Consider the following 13,081-nt stretch of genomic DNA (forward strand, 5'->3'; position numbering starts at 1 on the left):
TAAATTCTTTTTTGGGTGCCCTTTATTGCCTCATTAACATCATTACATTTTACAAATTTTGGTCAAAAAATAACATTCTTATAAGAGGAATTCAGCGATTTAATAATATGCCTCCATAAAGTCTGGGGACTCACAAGACAGATTAAAAATGGTCAAAATTAAAGCAACAGAGGCATAGTTATTCTGACATTTGAGGCTCCTTCACACTGTACAGTTATGAGAGAAACATGGTGAAATCTTTGGTCATCAATAAAAAATGGTGGCCCTAGAACCTACTGTGAGACACCTCCACTGAATGATTCAGCACTTCGACGACCAACGACAGTATTATTATTATAAGTAAATTCTGAAAGTTAGGACCAAAATCATGTGTATACATGTGCTTTCACAGGCTAAGTAGTTATTCCCCACACCGAATAAATTATTTTTTTATGTAAAATCAATGGTGTGTCCCTTTAAGAAACGAGCAGTGTCTTCAGATGATGATGTATCACTCTTTTTAGTCTCTGAGGCGCTTACTTGTTTCTCTGTACAGGTTGTCCAAGTTCGACCTTAAAAACACTTCAAAGTCACATTTTTTGCTACAGCGTGAATAAAGCCCTTAAGTGCAAACATGAAAACAACTGTTCCCTGACAGTTTAAATAACGAGGAGGCGGACTGTGTGATTAATGTAAGAAAAGCAAACTAATTAATAGAAAGGCTGGCCTACTCCTTAATTTGTTCTAGTGGACTAATTGGCGCCACATTTTGTTTTTTTCCCTTCAAAAACCTCAAATCTGTCTGTTGTAAATAAAACCATAATATTACACAGCAGTAGAACTGGGTAGGATGGTGGCTGAGTAGTTAAAGAGACTGCTCTAAAAACTGAAAGGTTACAGGTTTGATTCCTAGAAAAGATAAGGTGCCCATCAACTGCATGCGTTCTGTTAAAGTGTCCTTGAGCACAAAAGAGTTCCTATCTGCTCACTGTAGGTCACCCTGGATAAGAGAGCATGAAGTGCTTTTACTGTAATTGCTTCATGATTATCTTTGACTGTACTGTGCACCTCCAGTGAGGCACATTCACCGTGTTACACATCACAGTCTGAGGGCCCTCATCAGAAGAAAAGCTGTAAACACAAAGACTTGAGAATAACTTAAATTCTACAAAAAACAACACAGAATAATGAATGACAAGAAAATGTAGAGGAATCGGGGTGCTTAGTTTTTTTCTCCATTACAAACACACGTATTCTGTACTACACGTATTCTACTGTACTGGCAGGGAGAAGTATTTTACTTTAGAAACAAAACAATGCGACATGAAATAAAATCTGGTCGGGTGTCCTGTAATGTACAGGATGGCCGCTACAAACCGCCACATCTCCAGTTCAAGGCCTCAGCTGCATGTCGCTCAGTTTGTTGTCATACTTAACAGCAGGATTAAATGTTGTCACTTAAATTTGCCATTTGACCCATTTAAGCTCCACAAATCAATATTTTTTATATTAACAATGAATCAGATGTGTGTTATATGAAAGGGGTCTCTTGGAGTGCCAAACCTAGCCTGATTAATTAATTTCATCTTCAGTTCAACCGATTTCTTTTTGGAGTGTTATTTTTTTCCTTAATCAATCACTAGTGACTGATTAACCATCCGCTGTGATCGCTTGGAGCAATAACTTAACATTTGTCAGACTTGAGAGTTGTTATATAGTCTAATCTGTGCTTGTTACCATCTTTGTGGCCACTTTGTCCCTATTGTCTGGCACAGGAAGATAAATCTTAATCTTACATACATTTGATTGGCTCATTTTTTACAAGCAGCTGTTTACAGCTAAAAGCTCAGGCAGCTTGTTGTGGAGATCTTGTGCACCGTTCATGCAGCTTTAAGTATTTAGAAAGGGTGAAGATCAGTAATGTACCTGTCAGGATGTGCATCTGTTGCAGGTGCCCTAGCACATATCAAACAAACTACAATGAATTGCAAGTTTAACCTGCCATATCAATGAAAATATATTTGTTCATAACCTTTCTCTTAACCTAAGTTGTCTACTTTTACCATTTTTTCAAAATGTTGGGATGTAATATTCAGTGGTGCATTGGTAAGTAAAGGACAAAAAAGCTCAGCTACCATCCAGTTGGGAGTCTGGTGATGAAATTACAGGTGAGATAAAGAGGTAAGAGGTAAGTTTATCTTGACATATTTACAAAAGTCTTCCTATATATATATATATATATATATATATATATATACTTTTCCCCCATCTTTTACAAAAGGTTATAAAATAATAATTAAATAGATTACAAAACATGTCAGCTAGTGTCTGCTTCCCCCTCTGCCTCTGCCTCTCCGTCTGCCTCGTCGACAGGACAAAGACTTGTGTGGTTCCTCTGTACCATCAACCTCCAGATCCAGCGCGCCCTCATTCACAAAAGTTTCATTTTCTTTAAGTTCACTGATGACCTCCCCCTCCTCCTCCGTGTCTTTCATCTCCCCTTCTTTCACCTCTTCCATCCCTAGCTGCTGCTCTATCAGTACCTCCTCCTCCTCCAGCTTCAATGTAGCACCGCTGTTTAAGGTAACTGTCGTCGCAGTAGTGGCGTTTTTGATGCTGTTACTGGTGGCTATGGCCTGCTCTAGTTTGATTCGATACTGCTCGGCCTCCTGCTCCTTTTGCAGGAGTTGCTGTTGGTACTCTTGAGCCTTAAGTTTGGCTTCCTGCAGCTGCTGCTCCAGCTGCTTGTGACTTTCTTTCACCTTCCGGAAATAAAATAAAACAGATTAGTGGTTAAAGCATCATATTAAATTAAATTTGCTTTTGTAGATTTTGGTGTGTCATGATCATTCTTTCGTAGTTTTTCGTAGTCAGATTAACGCAGTGACTGAAATTATATCATGTTTTACAACAAACAAAACGTTTTTGACCATTGTGACTCTATTTAGGTACATGATATCATAATGGCTAAATAGCTCTATGGTGTGTTGTGTTATTTATGTCTTTTTTTCTATAGTTGCTGTGAGAAAGTGAAATGCTGGAGACACCAAGAACTTTGCTAATGTTACGCCTTTAAGTAATTTCAGTATCAGTATGTTTTAATGTTGATTAAAATGGGCTTTAAACAGACTCAAATCATGCCAAATGCAAGCTTCCAACTTATAAACCACATGCCTATGTAGTAGAGATGGCAAGCATGTTCACACCATCATCACTAACAACTCAAGGTGTTGTATTATTTAAAGTTACAAATACTCCTGGTTTACCTTGTTTTTTAGGCTGATGTGATTGGCTGCCGGGTTTATCTTCCTCTTGCGTGTGGGCATGGGCTGCCGAGGCTTCTCTACCACCACATCATCTGAGATTGCACTAGCTGGCAAAGCCACCACTGCGACCACAAAAGAGAAAAGTGTATGAGAAGGGTCTCATGCACAGTCAGATTTATTTCACATTTTCTTGTTTACTTGTGTTGCTGTCTCGGACGATGTACTGTATGTGTGTGTGTGTGTGTGTGTGTGTGTGTGTGTGTGTGTGTGTGTGTGTGTACTGTTCTAACAGTAGACTTGTGTGTAAAACTAGCTCGTAAACTGTTTCTGAGGCACTTGCTTATAAGCTAGCTTGTTGCTGGGCCAGGTTTAATTTTGTGTGCAAATGCTTACACACCTACTTTTCATACAGTACATATGCACACTAAAGAGCAGGGGTGTTTGCCCCTATTGTATTTTATTTTGGAAAAGGGAGTGCAGTTTATTTTCCATTTGTCTTTAGACAGAGGGTAGGTTCTGTTATATTACCCACTGGGCCTTTTCCCTTGTACTCAAATTTAAGTTTGTAAATAACTTAATGGGCTTTATGTTCCTTCTTTCATTTTATATAGTCTATGGTTGTAATATGGTATTAGTAATATTTAGACACTACTGTGAAATAGACAATGCTTTACTAGAGCTTCAAGGTGTCAAGTAGTCGCAAGACACTGATTATAATGCATCTGTTTTGTATTTTTCCATCACATATAAACCCTTTTAATAAGCAACTTTTTTCACCACTTACAGTAATATGTATTCAGGATTCGTTCTAAAGTTTTAAATGGGTCACGTTTGAATTCAACATTCAAGTAAACGCAAACTGCAATGTCGTCTTAAGGTTGTCTGAACTATTCCGAGCTGCTTTTACTGTGAGAATTCTCCACAGCGTCTGTGTTTAAAGTCTGCAGAACTGTTATAATCTAACTGGCTGATAGCTGATATGCGTCTTATTTTTATTTATGGTATATTTCTGCCTTTTTAGAAACTTGCCACGTTAGCGCACCCCTGTTCTCAGTTGGGTCCTGACCAGTATTGAAGTATTGAGTCCTGAGCCTGTGTGTTGCCCACTCACTCTGCTGCCCCTGCAGGGTGATGATGAACTGTTGGCCCAGGGCCGCTGGCTGCAGGTTGCTGTGTTGGTCTGTCAATATGGTAATGACCCTCTGCCCGCCATCGCCCACCACATGCTGAATGGTTGTTTCCACCGACTCGGCAGCCATGGCATCCTCTGACTTGCCTGAAGACAACAGTTGGCTTGTATTGTTAGATAACAGCCGTTGCCAAGCACTACTCCACATTATGCTGCTGTACAAAATGAACCAGGGCCAGAATGTTACACAACCACAAAGAACCACTAAAAGAAAAGAACGACAAAAGTTTTACCGGTTCACATTTTAAAACACTTTGTAGATGGATAAAGACATTTCAAAGTTATTATTATTCTGACAGGTTTAAGAGAAACGTGGGTGAAATGAAAGGAGTGAATGGGTGGATGAACAATATGGTTTATTGAATGTGCCTCCTTCTTTGTCCCTTTTCCAGTTCCATTCATTTTTACAAAATAAGATTTTGGCAATTCGTAATTGCTGTTCCACAACTGTCTGCCATTTGGTTTCTTTTCTTGACGGTGTCCAGTCCAGGTGTTTGTTGTTTGTCAGATATGATTATGTCTATCGAAATAAAACAGGTTTTCTCACCTGCACAAATTTGAATTTCACACCCCTTTCCACCTGCTGGTTATTCTGCATTTTTGTCACTTAGCACTGCACCTAAACACAAGTGATGCATGTGCACGGCCTACCTGCAGTGGTCTTGGTGGTGGCGATCAGCTCTGAGAGGTTGACCAGCCCACCAGCAGGGATCATGTAGTGGGACTCTGGGTTGATGTTTACCTGATTCTGCATGCTGTCCTGTGCACACACATAACAGGAGCTGTGGTTATCCTAAATTATCTAGCAGTTAATGATAATTTACAAAGTGTTCTGTTGCATACGAGTGAGAACATTTCAAATGAAATTGGAGTAGGAACTCTGCGCTAACCCATAACAGTAAAGTGTTTAAACCTGCAATAACTGTGAGATGGCAAACATGTTAGCTAACAACTGCCCGTGTACACTCCAGCAGTTATGGAGCAACATTAGCATTCATTTAGATATGTGTCTATCTGATGAATGCAAGTCCAACATTTACTCTCTTTTTAGCTCTGTTTTGCTCTCCACCAATTCCTTGGGGAAATATCTGGGTCTTAAGCTGTTAAATGTTCCACTATACTAGTCCCTAATAGTGTATTAGGGACTGAACACAGATGCCTTCTGCGGCCAAAACGCAGCTATGAGAGAATTAAAAAATGACAGGCATAAAATTAAATTAAACACTTAAAACACTTTGATGTATAAAATAGGACTCTACCAATTCAGTTTCAATTTTCATCTATCTGAAACTAAGATAACATAACATTCATCTATTATTGGTGTCTTTAGTTGACATCACTCATACAAAGTCGAATATCAGTATTCTGTAATTCCAAATGACACTTTTAGCCACTAGTTTAATTCTGTTAGAAAGAGAATTGCAGGTGCAGCTGAAAGTGAGAAATCAGTGAGAGTCATTTCACTGATGGTATGACTCTCTCTCTCTTTTTAAAAAGTGGCCCATTTCCCGACCAAAGGTAATCATGTGGTTAATGATGGATAAAATAAGGTGGCTGTAATAGGTGTAGGCTGAGGTTTAAATCTAATAGTTTGTTTCATTGTTTATGCACTGATTTGCATTTTCAGTGCAGTTTGGCATCTTGGAGCATCGGCAGTGATTTCATCTGAAGGAGACATTTTATCTGCACAGATTTAATAAGAGAGAGAACCAATGTCACTATTTTCTAAAAACATTTTTGTGGGTTTATGTCTTTGTCTCACCCTTTTAAAAAAGGCACACCATTTCCATTTTTGTTTTGGCAGCTAAAGTCCTTTACTTCATCAGGGCACAGCAGTAAGTTTATTTCAGATAATAAACGCATATCATGGTGCACTTATAGTGATTCAGCTCTTTCAAACGCCAACCTCAGGGGAGCATTTCAGACTCATGGCCAAGGTGGGTGTTTATGTTTCATAAACATGTGTCAGTGCCCTATGCACCCATCTTGCATGGTTCGACCAGCTGCTTTTGCTCGAGGCCCTACTATCTTTGTCCTGGCTAGTTCAAGAGTCCTGTCCAAGGAGAGGAGTTATCTAATGCTAACTAGAACCTCCTACGTACCACCTGAAGGCCCACACACACCTCTGTTACATAAGGCCTCGGTAGGCGCGCACGTGGGCCTTTTAGAATCTCATTTTTACAAATACTGTGTCTACTAATTTCAACATAATACTCAACCCCAATTCTGTTATTCTAATTATTAGTGTGGCTTCTTTATGTTTTCAAAGACGACGTCTAATCCGATCTTGTGTAAAATGGTGTCTAAACGCGGGTGTGAACTGTTTGCAACATGGCTGACTGATAGAGAGAGGCTACATGGGCACTGAAACCATAGCAACGCCGGTGGGAGTCCGACTGGAGCTTCGATAGTCTCACTTAGGAAACATCAAACGTATTTTTGAAATCACAGAGGCATTGTGCAAACCTGTCTGCGCCTGCAGTCTCGCACTTTTGTCTTCTTATTCTCCTTCTCTTTCTGTCTTTGTTTTAATCTCCTCGGCTCCCCCAGTGCTCTTCTTTCTCCCCCCTTATCTTTGTCCATCTTATACAATCTCTCCTTGCCTCTCTCACAAGCCCCACATTCATCCATCTATGTCTCCTTGTCTTCCCCGCCTTCATCTATCTGTCCATCTCTCTCGCCGTTTCTCCTCCGCATCTTCATTTTGAACTGCCTTGGCTGAAAATGCTTGGTCATTTTCTTTGTTTTTTCGAATGTCTCCTGTTCTGTTATCTTGTTTTTTAAACTTGCAGCAAAGTGTTTGAGACGCCAACAGAAACCGAGATGACTCGTCTCTGCTTTTCTGTCCTCCTCCCATGCATGCCTCACCCTTCCTCTTCATCTCAGTTGTCTGTCCTCCTCCCATGCATGCCTCACCCTTCCTCTTCATCTCAGTTGTCTGTCCTTACAGCTATTTCTTCCCCCTCATCAATTTCTCTTCCCTGCATTCCTCTCCCTCATCGTCTTCATCACGTCTCTTCTTCTCTTTCCTTTCTCTCATCTCCATTTACACGTCTGCATACATTCTTGTCTCTCTCTCCTTCATCTGTCTCTTTGTCTGACATTCACTGTCTGACATTTGTCTATATCTCTCTCAGGATGTCCCTGTCTCTCCCCATCCCCACCCTCCATCCGTCCACCTGTAGCAGGATCATCAGCTCAGTGTCACTGGTATCCATGGCGATGTCGAAGGGCGTCTTGTCGAACTTGCTGAGGCAGTGGATGTCTGCGCCGTACCTCAGCAGGAGCTCCGCCACCTCCCTGTGGCCGTGCTGAGCCGCCCAGTGCAGCGCCGTCATCTTCAGCATGTCTTTGGCGTTGATGTCGGCGCCGTTCTGCACAGATGCACCACACCCCCCAGTGGTGAGAAAAGGAAAGAACCCCAAAAAACAGGGAGACAAAGAGGAAGTTATGAGAAATGATGAAGAAAGGTGTCTGTGGCAGGTAGGAAATGTAAGGTCGGTAAGGTGGAGTGTACACCAACTAAAAATGTTGAAAACAGTGTAACAAGTTCATTTAAAACACATGCTGAAGTCTCTGAAACATTGGCCAATTTGCAAATGTTTGTATCCCCAAAAAGATTACAAAACAGTTGATGGCTTTTTGGTGCGCAATTTCATACACTAAATCCAAGGTCATCTTTAACACTTTTACTCTATAGTAAGTAAGTAATGTAAGGAACACAGTCTCAATCAGGTGAGACCTATTGCTACAGAGCCCTGACCTTAAGCCAGTCCAGCACCTTTGGAATTAATTGGAGCGCTAACTGAGAACCAGACCTTATCAGCCAATATCGGTGTATTTTTTCAACGATGCTCTTGTGCACTGAATGGCAACAAATCCATGCAGCCAGTTTTCAAAATGTTTGGGGAATGAAATGAAATGTCACAATCACATATGGAGGTAATGTTCGATATGCTTTTGGCCATGCAGTGTATATATATATATGTAGTATATAGTATAGTATATCACACTATACAACTGGAAAATCATATTAAATGATCACACTGATCCTCAGTGATGTCATCTGTATTTCATCAGAACTCTTCACACTTAAAACATAAAACAAAAATTTCAGTGACCTATTCAGGGACACAATGGTGGTTGGGTCACAGTGGGGGATTGAAACTGGGTCTCTCACACCAAAGGCAGGCATCTTATCCATTGCGCCATCAACTCCACCCCCCTTTTGCCTTCAGAACTTCCTTAATTCTCTGTGGCATACTTTCAACAAGGTGTTGGAAACATTCCTCAGAGACTTTGGTCCATATTGCACGTTGCTGCAGATTTGTCGGCTGCACATCCACAATGCGAATCTCCCGTTCTGCCACATCCCAAAGGTGCTCTACTGGATTGAGATCTGGTGACTGTGGAGGCCAGTGGAGTACAGTGAACTCACCAGCCTAATACAGGGTAGGATGGTTACATGCTTTCATGTTGTTCAGGCCAAATTCTGACCAAAACATCTGAAAGTCGCTGCTGAAATTGAGACTCATCAGACCAGGCAATGTTTGTCAAGTCTTCTATTGTCCAATTTTGGTGAGCCTGTGCGAATTGTAGCCACAGTTTCCTGTTCTTAGCTGACAGGAGTGGCATCCGGTGTGTTCTTCTGCTGCTGTAACCCATCTCATCTTGAACCAGTCTGCCCATTCTCCTCTGACCTCTGACATCAACAATGCATTTTCGTCCACACAAATGCTGCTCACAGGATATTTTCTCTTTTTCAGACCATTCTCTGTAAACGCTAGAGATAGTTGTTCGTGAAAATCCCAGTAGATCAGCAGTTTCTGAAATACTCAGAAGAATACTCAGTCTGGCACCAACAACCATGCACCGTTCAAAGTCACTTAAATCCCCTTTCTCCCCCATTCTGATGCTCAATTTAAACGTCAGAAAGTTGTCTTGACCATGTCTACAAGCCTAAATGCTAAGTTGCTGCCATGTGATTGGCTGATTAGCTATTTGTGTTAACAAGCAATTGAGCAGGTGTATCTAATAAAGTGGCCGGTGAGTGTATATTATTACCATGTTAATTACAGCTCATAATCATTAATTTTGACAATATGTAAAACCATAACACAGTATGGTCATATCATCACAATACAACACCATAACTGCACTGAAACAGATTTCTCTCCTCACCTGCACTAACAGGTCCACTATGATGGAGTGGCCCTCTGAGGCGGCCATGTGAAGAGGGGTCTTGTCCACTTTGGTTCGGGCGTCCCTGCTGACACCGGCACGCAGTAGCACCTCGGCAGTGGAGCGATGACCGTACTGGGCTGCGAGATGCAGCGGCGACGAGCCCAGCTGGAGGGAAAAGCGGAGAGAGAGAGGGAACACGATTTGTAAAGGAGCAGCTGGAGGCGATAAGATTTGTGAGATGATTTTTATTATCTTAATCCAGGGAAAGTGAAACTCGATAGTAGTCAATGAAAGTAAATCTCAATCATCTTCAGGTCAGAAGCTCAAATGTCTGACTTCCATCCTCATTTCTCACACCTTTAGGCTACTGTTGTGTTAGTCTTAGATTTTAAGGATGACTCAATCCTAACTGAAAAGCATTAAAAAGGTTGAGTTAAAATAAATGCAGCAGAGGGACAGATATCCTGACATTCAGTCTGTTGTACAGGTCATAATACAACTCGAAAATTTCTTTCCACAGGTAAACAGTTTGTAGTTTGTAACATTTGTCTTTTTGTTAAAAGTCTGTAGTTTAAACCCAAGCCAGAAAATGTAGGAGTTTGTCAAAGGCCTAAAAGTGAAGTCTCCCCCTCTGCAGCATACACTGCGGCACACAAGACAGCTAATCCACCAATGCTGACACTCCAAGGTAATAGAAATCTAAATTATCATGTTATATTTACGCAGTCAGCTTTACTTAGGACAGGCGTGACGAATCTGTTACATTTCATTAATGGTGGAGTTTGAATTCATACATATAAATGATTTGTGATGATGTCGTTCTAAAAAATTAAATAGGTGCGAGCTCCTATTTCTCCCCTTACTTTAAAATGCAGACATCATGTGAATGCGGCATAAACCACTAAATCATGTGCCCTTTCATACTGCAACTACTCTTCTGTGTACAGTACATTGTCACAGATGAATGACATCACTCCTCTTTAAATTTGAATCATTTGACACCCTCTAATCTGTTATCTGTATTGGTATACAAGATACAGGTAGTGTAGAGAAATTTCAATAAAACTGCATTAGTGGTGTACACAGTGCCTGTGAGCAGTAAATAATAAATGAATGTTATAAATAGATATGATAATAAGAGTCAGAGAAGGTGCCTGTGGATTTTGTTATGAAGTATTTTTATCTAATCTAAATTATTTAAAACAACTTTCATTATTGTAATAAGTATATAAAGATAATCATTTTATAGGTTTTGCAGGCCAATTCAATTAATTAAAAATACAAATAAGAATAAAATTAAACATAGACACTGTACATTATGGTGCAATGCATCACTATAAAATATGTAATGAACTACTTGTATCCCGTTTGCTATTTGACTTACTGTATATCTGAGTGCCTGTGTAAAATGTGGAATAGTTCAGGTGAAACAATAAGTTCATTAGTCAACTGACAGAAAAACAATGGGCACCTTTTTTAACAATCATTAAATTATTCATTGTTTGTCATTTTTAAGCTTCTCAGTTTGGAGGATTTGCTGCTTTTTTTGTCTTATGTGACCGTAAGCTGATTATCTTTAAGTACTGGACTGTTGGTCAGACAAAAAATATGACATTTGATGACATCATCTTGAGCTTTACAACATTGTGAGGAAAATGTTTCACTATTATCTGATTTATTGTAGAACAAATTAGTAATAGATTAATAGAAAAAAAATAACAGGTAGATTAATAGGTAATTAGTTAATTTCAGTCCTTGACTATAGGTTTTACAGACATGTGGTTATTATATTATATGCAAAGTATAGGCAGTTTATTTTATGTGCAACTTATTTCAAGTGTTGTACTCATGTGACACTGTAACTGATCAATTTCATTACATAGCAACCTTGTTAGCCTACACCTACATGCAGTTTTTCCTCTTTACAACAGTGATAAAGTATGAAAGATAGACGTGTACAGGCAGACAGATTACAGTAAAGACAGAACTCTCACAGTATCTAAGTTTAGTTTTTTCCCTTCATTAAGTGTGTGCTTAATGTTTTTTTACTGTATTAAATGAGCAGCATCAGCATTACTGTAACCCGACACTGGCGACAAATCCAACACGACAATAAAGAGCTGACAGATGAGCGTTCACACTCGTGTCATTACGGATTAGGGTGAAGATTATTCCATAATTAAAGCATTTCAGCCTCACCCAGTCTGTGGTGAAAGGAGCCCCATTGGCCATCAGAGCTTTGACATCGTCATCATGTCCGGTTCGCGCAGCCTCCAGCAGCCGCTGCCCGAGATACACCAGTGACATCTGCTGGCAGGTAGGAGAAACAGTATCTCACAATCAGGACAGACCAGGAGAAACATTTCAGCTGAGCGCAAGTTGATTCAACTGTTTGTATTGTTTCCTTCGAGGAAAATGTCCATAATGCACAGTATTTTAATACTAGTTTGTCTTATGTTGAGCTAATGTTTTGCACAAATTTTGATCTTCACAAACGTCCCAATATCTTTTAATTTTATGCCAAAACTTTCAATGTCGATCAACAGATAATGAACCAACAACATAACCGACTAATCATATAAGTCATTTATCCAACAAAGCGTTCGACCATTCTCAGTTACTGTAAGTTAACGTTAATGTGTGAGTAATTGCAGTGGTAACGTTAGTGAACATAGGAAATAATTATAGTATACAAACTGAAAATTCAAACACACAACTGGTGTACCCATTGATTTGTATAATTCATTCGTATGATGGCAGAATCAATCAACTCCTTGCAAAGATGAAAAAATATATATCACTTTTGACACACACATGTGAAAGCTTGACTCTGCTCCATACGGCTTGCCCCGTTATTAGACAGACAAGCTGTAACAATACACAACAATTCTCACTCGATAAAATACGAAGAAGATGCATGGACGATCACTTAAAATTATATTTTGACACCAAATTAGGTAACTTAAGTTTGTTCCGGTGGAAGTGCGGCTAGCAAATTAGCTATTTCCACATCCGCTAACGTTGGTCAATGCTCCAGACATCAGGGAAGAGGACAACTCAGCTAGATATTTACTGATAATAACGTCTATGTATATATATATAAATATCGTCACACTTCCACAGCCTTTTATCCCTAATCTGACAATAACAACAATAGAATGCTAACTTGCTAATAGTGCCGTTGCCATCCGTGTTTAACACTGTTAGCTCATCATATTTCAATTCTGTTTAACTTAGCTATAAAATAATGAATTCGTATTAATAATTATATGGTGGTATACTTGCCTCCAAACGACGATGTCAAACGAATATTTATTGGTCCCACTGATTTCTGATGTACGTTAAGTTAGTTAATTGATAACTTGCACTTTCATAACTTCTTCGCAAAAACAAAATATTTGTTCTTATTATTTGGGGATCAAAAATGGCGGCGACGTGGCAAGTATGGCAGATTGAAACGTGG

At 39.7% G+C, this 13,081-nt stretch overlaps 1 protein-coding gene across 2 annotated transcripts; it reads right to left on the bottom strand.

Annotated features, from left to right (window-relative positions):
- LOC119897031 (GA-binding protein subunit beta-1-like) lies at positions 1-13,081 on the bottom strand. Of its 2 annotated transcripts, XM_038710547.1 has the most exons (8): positions 12,904-13,077; positions 11,818-11,925; positions 9,616-9,783; positions 7,614-7,808; positions 5,086-5,194; positions 4,357-4,521; positions 3,246-3,367; positions 1-2,741 (listed from the first exon to the last, which is right to left on the bottom strand). In XM_038710547.1, exons 2-8 carry the CDS (start codon positions 11,923-11,925, stop codon positions 2,301-2,303), a joined length of 1,308 nt encoding a protein of 435 aa, XP_038566475.1. In that variant the 5' UTR covers positions 12,904-13,077; the 3' UTR covers positions 1-2,300. The 2 variants fall into 2 exon arrangements, with proteins under 2 accessions (XP_038566475.1, XP_038566476.1); XM_038710548.1 differs by lacking the exon at positions 7,614-7,808 and having other exon boundaries at positions 12,904-13,081.

The sequence above is a fragment of the Micropterus salmoides genome, unplaced genomic scaffold (assembly GCF_014851395.1).
Source record: "Micropterus salmoides isolate LMB-PRFRI ecotype aquatic unplaced genomic scaffold, ASM1485139v1 Ms_hic_scaffold_11, whole genome shotgun sequence".
Taxonomy (NCBI): Eukaryota; Metazoa; Chordata; class Actinopteri; order Centrarchiformes; family Centrarchidae; genus Micropterus; species Micropterus salmoides.